Genomic DNA, 10,692 nt, shown 5'->3' with positions numbered 1-10,692 from the left:
AAGTTACATGTAACAATCTGAGAACAATTAAATAAATACTAACCATCAGTATTTTAAGAGATGGGAAATATTAACACAAACTTGTGAAACTAAATGCTTCAAGAAAAAAGGCTTTCCTAAATAGTTACTGATTTTAACTTTTCTTCAGAAAACGGATTAAGTAACACACTGCACTGTGCAGCAGAGGAGCCTTCAATTCTTAAATTCATTAATTCAAACGTAACTAAATTTCATACTTGAAATTTAGGGTGTCTAAAAACTGAAGATGAAAACTGCTAACCAAAGAACACTCAGTAAATAACTATGAAGGGAAATACTGGGCAGTACTAGCAATAGAAATTAGGAGGTATCAAACTTGAGGCCAGTGATTTTATTAACATTTCATGAGTAACACATTTCTGGAGCCTATGATTTAATATTTTAGAGTGCATTCTATCTCATAGTAAATAATACTCCACTTTAATATTAATGTTTTACTGAAGGACTACTGGAAGTTTCAAACTAGAAAAAAAATAAAAGTTAAAAAGACTTAGTGCACTCTAATACAGTTCTGAAATTATTTTCCTTCCAACTCTAAATAGGCTGTCAAAATATCTTATATTCTGCATTGATACAATCAACCTAAAATTTCAATTAAGTGTTCTTCTTTCCTGACCCATACAAAAAAGATATAACCACACCCTAAAAAAAAGGGGGGGGGGCTAAAGCAGTTCTCATCTTAAGACATGTAAACTAGGAAACTGAAACTTAACATAGAAAATTGAGGTAAATAACCTATTGAGTATTATCTTGTGCTTGATTCAGTGACTTAAATTGTAGATGCTCCATTAATATATAACAAATAAACCTGAAGAGAACCCAGATGCAGAAAAGTCCTATTTTCCCAGCACTTGGATTTGTACTATCTGCATTCAAACTTGAGTATATACAAACGTTATAAAGAGCATGGGTGAGGGGAGATGAGAAGGAATGTTGTGAGGTCATATACACAAACCTTCAGAGGAAATGATCCTATGTTTAAAATCCTTCATCAAAATTAGCAGTATACATTACTAAAGAGCATCTCAGGATAAAGTTTTTATAAAGATCTAGAGAAATCTTTTTTTAAGATTTTACTTATTAACTGAGAGAGTAAGGGAGCAAGCAGGAGCAGGAGAGGGGCAGAGGGAAAGGGAGAGACAGGACAAAATCCACAGGTAGGGCTAGTTCCCAGGACGTTCCCACAGTCCTGAGATCGTGGCCTGGGCAGAAGGCAGACACTTAAACGACTGAGCCACCCTAAGAATTTTTTTTCATAATTTTTCTCTTCAGATTTTTCTGTCACACTTTCTCTAGCACATGTTGTTGTTTATAAATTTATCTTGCCAAAATAAAATGAATTCTGAACATTTTTGTTTCACTTAGCTTTTTCAGTAGGTTTTATCTTAGCAGGTCTTGAAAAACAAAATCCACAAATTAACAACTATCATAAACTAATAGATTTCCTAGAGATTATCCTTTCATTCATAAGTAAGATTTAGTCCTCTAGTTTATGGGCTCCAGCAAGGGCACAAAATTTTCTTAAAAATAATTAAAAAAAAAATAATTTTAATACTGAGTAGTAGTTTGGAGGAAATGTTAACTATTATGATAGGATTTTAACATGAGAAGTATAAGGATGCTTGTAGGAGTCACAGATGTGCTTTAGAGAAGTCCATAAACTCAGTGAAATAATGCAAAAATTGTAATACTAAATGCAAACACTTTTTCTGGGGAGAAAGAACACAGCTCTCATTTTTCAAAAAATCCATGATCACTCCCCACAGCCCAAGAACCAGTGAAGAAAAGGGCATCTAAATTTGTGAATACAGATACTAATAAAAACATTAGAGCATGTTTTTATGTTTTTAATTTATATATTTTTATTGTATTTTATTCTGTTTATCATTTACTTGGCCATAAGAGCCATTTTGTTGAAACACAAAACTACTGACTTTTTAAATTAAGCCAATATTCTTTAAACCCTTTTCTGGTGCTATTATAATTTCTTACAGCAGTGGGTACTTAGCTTTCCTTTAGCTCAAGAATACTATCTTTCTGAAAACATAGGAATGAAGTTTTCCTGTGTTGGCCATTTGCAAGTGATTTCATAAAACAGAGATGGCTTTTTTCCTATTATTTGGTATTTAGTTAATAAGACTCATGAAATTTGTTTTTGGCATTCTAGATACTAATAAGATATCCCAATGTAACTATTACTTTAAGATTTTTTTTATTTTAACAAGAACAGATACTTCATGTATGCCCTATTAGGCTACTGCAAATCAGTCTATAGTAAATAAAGCCCAGCTGCCCCCCTGGTTTGACCATTCAATCACTGTGAATTGTATAGTATTGTACTACTACGTGACTCCCAACAACTTTCAAAATCTCAGTTGAGGGTGAAATGAAGCTAAAGGGACCTAAAGCTGGGGTCTCTGCCATTCTCTAACACACAAAAAACAAAGGATGGTAGAAAAGCAGAGTTCAATCTGCAGTGTGCTTCTGGACCTTCTCAAAGGCTTGAACAAGCTTTAAACTTCATGAATAAATTTCAATTCCTCCAGGTATTCTTTCTCTGAGCATAAAAATATATACTTCTCCTATAATTTATAGCCTTTCAGTTTATCCCATTCTCACTCGTGGGCTTTTTAAATTTAGTAAATTTTAAAAGAAGGTTTTATCTGTTGGCTTGGATGAAATGATCAAACAAACCAACCCATCACTGCTAAGAACCAAAGACAAAGTCTAGATGCAGTAAATGCATCTAGATACAGTATATATACAGTATGTAAATTATACAGTATGTAATTATACAGTATGTAAATTTCTTTTTCTCATTCTTTCATTCAGTTCAACATTAGGTCCTACTGTGTTGTCCAGCTGTGGGGATTCACAGAAAGTAAAACATAGTTCCAATTCTCAAGAGGTTCTATCTGTAAGACTTCAAATTTCTAATGTTGATTAAAAGAACATGCCAAGATTGCAGCCTTACTTGAGCATTACACGAATTCAAAAAGTCCATACTGAAGATAGGTAGAGGCAACTTCTGCCCATCCTGAGCATCTATCTGTAGTAGTATTTCTGCAGTACTTGTCATTAATACCACAAAGAATCAGATGGGAATAGTTTTTAATTTTATCCTTTACTGATATTTATTGAGTACATGTTATAATGATACTTTACTTAAAGGTGAAAATGATAATCTGGTTTTAAATCTAAACAATATACTATTCTTATAGCAGACAGTAGGAATTTCCCTCCTTTATTAAGTTCTTATTTTAGAATGTATCAATTTGTACTCCTCGTAAAAGGTATGGCATTTAAAAACCAAAAATGATGAGATTTTTCCCCCTGCTTCCAAAATTCTTGTTATCCTAGATGATCATGAGAAGGGTTAAAGGTAAAGTAACATGTATAACACATCATCACAATTCCCTTCTGAATTTTTTCTATATGGCATTTTTGTAAATTAAAATTACTAAGTCCCAGATCAGCAAGCAGTTGCCAAGTGATGAAGAATTTAAACCCTAAAGCAACTTAACCTTTTAGGTCAAACCTAGTAGAACAATTTAGAGGTGAAAAATCCTAATAATTTTAATTTATAATGTAGGAGTATATCTATATCTGTATATAGATATGCCCACATTATAAATTTGTGTGTGTGTTTTTTGTTTTGGGTGGGGGGTGGTTTTGGTCACCTCTTCCAAGATCAATCAAGAGGCAAATAGTAATTCATTTAAGTTAGAACTGGGCATACCTTTTAAAAAATTTCAATGGTATCTTTCCTTTATATGGTATTACAATAAATGTTCTTTAAAAATGTTAGCTGAAGCCTTAGATAAGAATTAGGTCTGTTTAGAGAATAGCATTTATCAGCCCAAAAGAGTTCAGAAAATGTTGCAGATTTTAAGATATTTAGCTTGGTCTATTAATAGATAACTGAAAAATGTTCCTCAAATTTTAAAAAAGGCAAAGTGTATTTTTCTCCACCTGCTAAATTATTGGACTTTTTGCGTGAGAATGTCACTCAAGTTTTCTAAAATGGAAACTTTGAGTTTACATTAAACCTTTCCCACATGAAAAGTACAAATAATAGAATATTCACTAAGTAAAATGAAAGTATTACCTGGTTTCTAAGGCACACTGTTAGTTATACCATCTAAAAAGGATTTATTTGATGAACTGCATTAGCTCTTAGAACATTTGCTGCAACTCAGGTAGAAAGGGTCAAGTATTCACATAGTATGTCAGTCTGTTATCAAGACAGATATTTCAACTAAAATGTCAATCCTCACACCTGAAATCACTTAGACATTACTGATGGGGTATTTAGAGGTGTTTTTGTATAGAAAGTTTTTGAGACTGACATACAATGTTCAGTGCTTTAGAGGGTTGGGTAAAAATTAAGTTCTCTTTTGTTCAACAATGCCTCATCTCCACTGCATAAAGCTTGGTCTCCAGTTGCACTATCCAATGTCTGCCTTACATTAAGTTGTACTTCGTTTGTACTACATACACTAATTACATTATAAAAGGCCTCTAGATCACTAGGTTCAAATGTAATAGCTGGTTTCATTGATGTCCCAGGAGCAAGAGAACCCTCTCCAATAATTCTCAAGTTGATAAATTTGATTTTCCATGTATTTTCCACAAAAGGGCAGCGTATGAGTCCAAAAATTTGTTCAAAAATGCCCAAACAAGTGTTCCCTCGGTGTACAGTCCCAGCAACTCCAACCATAACCAGACCATGGGGAGAAGAAGCACATTTCAGTCCATGGGAATCTAGGTTGGGACTGAGAAAAAGATACTCTTCTTTCACTAGTGACAGCAGACGAAGGCTCACAATTTCTGCTCCATAGTAGTCTATCACGTTTTGTTCAGAGGTGTTGTAATAAAACCTAAGCTTGACATCGTGCCAGAAGTGCTGTGGCCCCCATTCATCTTGAGGTGGACCCAGAAAAGGATTCTGAGAATTAAGAAGTTCAAAGAACCACTGACAAAATTCTTCTCCTAATCGACGAAAATCAACTTTTTCAGCTTTTTTATCTTCTTTTTCCTGCTGATTAAGATACATAAAATATAAAATATAACCAAGGTCAGTTCTCATATCTTTTTTCTATCTAGTCTCTTTTAGAGCTAAGTTGTCATATGTTGAGTATAGGAGAAGCTAAATGAACTACAGGTGAACTCATCAAACCCATCATGCACAGTAAACTTTTCCCCAAAAGGGGAAAAATCATTTTAGAATTTACCAGCTTAAACATCTGAAAATTCAGCTAAGAAATTAAGGTTTAACAAAGCCTCTCAAAAAATCAGCATGAAGAGTCAACAATAATTTACATTAAGTATTTTCTCTTGATTGTGGCAGTGATTTCAAAGTGTCAAAACCTTCAAATTGTATGCTTTAAATGGATATGGTTTGTTGATTTGTTGAATATAAACTACACTAAAATAAGTTGGTAACAAATAAGCATTTTTTACTACCTTTAAACAGAGTTCTAATACAACTGAAATACATTACTTTTTATGATTGGGATTAATTTTATACTGTTGTTTCTCTTTGTTACAAAGGGTAATGTTATTGCAAAAATATACCTGATAAGCTTGATTTTATTATCTATGTGAGTAGATGAGAATATTTCAGAGCACAGTACTTCATTTTGATGGTAGGAAATCTTTAACTGACAGAGCACCCATGACTGAATATGTTTGGCTCTGTGCTTGGCACTTATGGACTATTTCCTTTTATCTTCACAAGCCTAATTACACAGATACTATCATTATTATGCCTGCGTTATAGATAAAGTAAAAAAGACTGGAAAGTCAAGTTACTTGCTCAAGTTCACACCTAGCACAATGCAGACTCTATTTGAAGTCACATCTGTATGATTTCAGAGTAAACATTCTCTTTAGCATACTAAGAAAGCTCTTAGAAGGTCCTTTCCTAATGAGAAAGCAAATGCCTCTTACTGTAAAACCTTGCTGATTCAAAGTATGTAGTTTAAAATTTGAAGATTCATGGAAGGGGCTTCTGGAGTGGGTGGCAAATTTCTATTTCCTGGCCAGCATGGTCATTACAAATGTTTCTGCTTTATGGACATTTATTAATCTATATATTTGATTTGGAAAGGGGGTTGTCTTTTTGTGCTTTGTTTAAAAAAATAAAGTTTGCAAATTACCTAGAGTTCATACAATCAACATTTAAATATTCTCACAGCATCTAAAATGTCCAGTGGATACAAAGAAATAGGAACAGACAATGTCAGCTGGAGGAAATTATTACAGGAGAATTTTTTCTAACTTAAAAAAAAAAAAAATCAAATGTTAAAAATTATTTAAGTTTCTCTCATGGAATTTTTACAATTTAATACCAAAGAAGTCTTCAAAATGAGAAAGAGCTAACACCAGCATTCTTTTTTAAGCAGACAAGAATATTACAGAGAACATGAAGCTAACTTAAAATTAAATTGATCCTGCAGTCTATCCATTCTCTTTACAAATCCAATAGTACTCGTTTGATAAAGTGTTAAAACATTTTTTCCCTCAAAAATCAATATAGCATTTTATATACATTATTAAATGTCAGAGATATTTTCTTTCTTTTAGGTGCTTTACTGGTCTTTCTTTAGAATGCAAAGGATATGGAGTTATAAAATTATAAAAGCGAAAACATTATTAACCATGTCCCCACAGATCTAGGATTATCTGAAGAGTTTAGACAGAACTAAAATTTAAGGTATAACTATAATATCTATTTTTACCTGTTGAAACAGTCTAATGTCCTCTGTCTTAACTGGCTCTGGTGTCTCCTTCAATTTCAGATGTGACTGCTTTTGCCAATAATCCTTTGCATGCTGAATAAGATTGTGCTTTTCAGTAGCTGGAGGTACAATAACCCCCTGCGTTGCCAAGTACTTAAATATGACTTCTCGGTGGACTTTCTTACGCCTCAAAAGTTCTTCTACGTTTTGACTGTACACTAATATTGCACGAATGGCATCTAGAAGGAAATTATAAAGATTAGTAGAAAATCGCAAATCATCTGTAAATCTGTTCAGGGTCAGCAGAAACCGTATCAAATAGTATTTACAAATTCTTGTCATGGTACAAGATGGTAATTTTTAAAAACCAGGAAGTGGGCTATCAGATTTTGGGTTTAAAAAAATTTTTCTTTATGATTTAAACTTCCCAACCTATACTTACCTCTTCCTTTCACTTCTCTTAAGATAGTAGAAGTTTTACATTTTTTTTTAAACAATGACATGTTTTAAGAAAAAAATCTGAGCCAGAGAAAAAAATTCTCTTCTAAGAAGGCCAATGGACCAAATTCATTTATAACCTCTAACATCGGTAAAATTACAGTATTTTAGATCTGCAAGGATTTTTAAACTTCTTACTCTATAGACAATAAAAGTTGAGGATATAAAAGGTATCAACAATCATGCTTCTAAGAAGTGGCAGAACTAAAACTTGTATACTTTTTTAATTAAAAAATGTTTTATTAAACAGATCAAAGATTTTTTTTTAACATGAAGAATACAGAATAGCAAAAAAATGAACTCCCATGTACACACCACATAGCATAAGACATAAGATGTTACTAGTATCTTTGAGGCCTTCATTTTAACACTCCATACTTAACACTATTCCTTTCTCTACTCACCCACCTTAGAGGTAGCTGCTATCCTAAATGCTGTTTATTCCCTTGTTTTTCTTTTTGTTGTTCAGCATAACTGTGAACTTCTAAACAATACAGTTTGGTAGTTTTGGAACACTCTATAAATCCAATCCATAAATATATGTATATAGATGGTCTTTCACACTCAGCTTTTCACTTAATGTTGTTTCTGACATAAATCTGTAGATATATGTAGCTCTAATTTTTTAATTAATTCATTTTACTGTACTACAGTAAATTATATGACTACATCACAAGGCGTCTATCCTTCTGGTCAAAATTTCTTTTTTCAAGATTTTTATTTATTTGACAGAGAGAGAGAGAGAGAGAGAGAGAGAGAGAGAGAAGGAGAGCGAGCTCATCCGTGCACCCACAAACAGGGCAGCTGCAGGCAGACGGAGAGGGAGAAGCAGGCTCCCCACCAAGCAGGAGTCCGATGCCGGGCTCGACCCCAGGACTCCAGGATCATGACCTGAGCAGAAGGCAGACGCCCAGCTGACTGAGACACCCAGACACCCTCAGTCATAGATTTTTACTGGGTATGTTCAATTACAAAACCATCACTTTGAACATTTTCATAAATGTCTCCCAGGGCACAGAGAGGCAGGCAGCACAAGGATCATCTGAGAACTTGCTAGACCGCTGAATTTCTGGATTCACTTCAAAACTACTGAATCAGGGACGCCTGGATGGCTCAGTCAGTTAAGCGTCTGCCATTATCCCGATGGAGTCCTGCATTGGGCTTCTTGCTTGGCTGGGAGCCTGCTTCTCCCTCTGCCTCTCTCTCTTTTCTCTTCTTTCTGACAAATAAAAATCTTACAACAACAAAACTATTGAATCAGAATCTGCATTTTTCACAAGAATCCGGAGGGACTGAATCACAAGCACATTCAAGCTTGAGAAGCTCAGGTGCAGAATATGAACCCCGAAGTAAGCAAATAATTCCATTTAGGAGATGATGTCAAACCTGTTTACCCAAGTTCTAATGTACACTCCTTGAAAGATTGTCAAAGAGCTACTTTGCATGATCACCACGCTTAGTTTTTTGCCAATATGGTAGAAAGGGAAAACACTTTTGGTTTTGGTTTTCATTTCACTGCTTTTCAAAGAGATTATTTTTCCATATATATATGGAAAGATATATATATATATATCTTTCCATAATAAATAAATAGTTACCTTTTTATATTCTTACAGAGGATTATTTTCTTCCTCTTTGAGAATTATCTCTCCAAATCATTTAACATTTCTGTACTGGGAAGTTTCTTTTCATTTGCTTTTAGATCCACCATCAATTAAATGCAACATTTTTATCTATTATACTTTTAAACTCAAACTCAAGGACTGTTAGGTGGTGACTGTGCGAAATACATAAAAGCTTAAGAACTCTATTAAGTCTAAAACAATCTGCATTCTAAATTCCTAGGAATTTCTTCTTTTAATGTCCGAGAAAACATTAAATTTGAAGTTTCAAATGATTTTCTTAAATGGCAAAAACGTAAATTCAATTTAAAAGCAGAGAAATAGACTATGCTTTCGTAGTTATTTAAGTCACACTAACATAGAAGTCTGGAGTTTCCCCATTTTAAAGTAAAATTCAGCAAATTTAAAGTAAGACTGTGCAGATGATATGCCAAGTGAAATAAACACAGAGGCTTGATTATATTTTTATATGAAGTAGCTATAACCAGGCTAAATATTAATAACCCTTTAAATCTACTCTACCGAAATGTTTATTTGGCTCTGAAAGTAACGTATTCCTCCTACACAAAATCGTCTCAGAAAAAAAACTGGATCCAAAAAGAGACATGGAATCAAACTATCTGCTCTGTCATTACGGTAGTTGGTTTTTTTGGGTTTTTTTTTTGGTGTTGTTGTTGTTGTTTAGAGGCAAGCAGAGATAGGAAGGGAAGCAGGCTCCCTGCTGAGCGGAGAGCCTGATACGGGGCTCGATCCCAAGACCCTGGGATCATGACCTGAGCCGAAGGCAGAGGCTTTAACCCATTGAGCCACCCAGGCGCCCCACGGTAGTTGTTTTATCTACAAGGCTTTAAAGCGATTATGATATCCTCCTCGGAGCTTGAAGAGAAACACCTGAGCAGCAGCTGACTCCTCGGCTCAGAGAAGTCAGTTTCTCCTCATTTCGGAGAAACCGAAAATGAAAAACACCCTGGCTCCCTGGAAATTCTGAAATCACTATTCACATGCCCTAAATTGTCGAAAAAATAAGCATTTGCCCCCACATCCACATTCCAGATAAAACCTGGAAGCCGCGCCGTTGCCAGGGTCCCCCCATCCCCCCGAGGACGTGACGCTTCAGTGCCGCCTGAAGGTGGTTTCCATGCCGCGGAGGAGCGGCCCTCTTGAGAGTTTGTTCCTCTCGAGAGTTCCGCCCCAGCACCGCCGGGCGCCTTAGCGGGGCGACCTCTTGCACCTCCTCTACCCCCACGTCCTGGTAACCTGGGGCCCGAGTGAGGCCTTGGGAGGGGCGTCCGCCCTTGGAGAGAAAAGTCAACACTTACCTTGGCGGTCCTCAGGCTGCACCAGGCGGTTGGTGATGGTGTCGCACAGGGCCATGATATCATCGTTGTCTAGTAGGCCGAGCAGGTTACGACAGCCCTCCGTCTCCGGGGCGCTGAGCCCCGACATCTCGACCCCCAAAAGGGGGGTGGGGGGAAGAGGACGACCTACTTACGTCGTCCCGCTGGCCCACCAAGCCGGCGCCTAGGCAACATACACCGGAAGTGCCTTTCCTGTTGTTCGCCGCCAAAGGGCCTCGGGTATTCCAAACCCCTGGGCGGAAGTGATTGCCAACAAGGTCAGTCAGGAAACGCGGTGCTCCGGCTTGTCGTTCCGGGCTGCACAGGACGGAGGGGAATCCAACCGATCTCACTTTTGGAAAGTACTGCGTTTGCAACGAGAACAGCGATCTCCCACAAGGGACCTGGTTCCGGAAAGTGAACCCCTGAACCCTCGAGAGTCCGGCCTCCCAA

The 10,692-nt window shown here is 36.1% G+C and overlaps 1 protein-coding gene across 1 annotated transcript; it reads right to left on the bottom strand.

Annotated features, from left to right (window-relative positions):
- Positions 1-355: 355 nt before the first annotated feature.
- On the bottom strand, positions 356-10,692 carry C6H3orf38 (chromosome 6 C3orf38 homolog). Its single transcript, XM_044251169.1, has 3 exons — positions 10,222-10,692; positions 6,783-7,021; positions 356-5,080 (listed from the first exon to the last, which is right to left on the bottom strand). The coding sequence occupies exons 1-3, from the start codon at positions 10,346-10,348 to the stop codon at positions 4,406-4,408; spliced, it is 1,041 nt and encodes a 346-aa protein (XP_044107104.1). The 5' UTR covers positions 10,349-10,692; the 3' UTR covers positions 356-4,405.

This window comes from Neovison vison, chromosome 6 (genome assembly GCF_020171115.1).
Source record: "Neovison vison isolate M4711 chromosome 6, ASM_NN_V1, whole genome shotgun sequence".
NCBI lineage: Eukaryota > Metazoa > Chordata > Mammalia > Carnivora > Mustelidae > Neogale > Neogale vison.
This window is presented reverse-complemented; position numbering and strand designations above follow the sequence as displayed.

Coding starts and splice junctions, on each gene's coding strand:
- C6H3orf38 (XM_044251169.1), bottom strand. CDS start 10,348: ATGTCGGGGCTCAGCGCCCCGGAGACGGAGGGCTGTCGTAACCTGCTC. Junction 7,022..10,221: donor GCAGCCTGAGGACCGCCAAG/GTAAGTGTTGAC, acceptor ATTTCCTTCTAG/ATGCCATTCGTGCAATATTA. Junction 5,081..6,782: donor ACATTAGACTGTTTCAACAG/GTAAAAATAGAT, acceptor TATCTTAATCAG/CAGGAAAAAGAAGATAAAAA.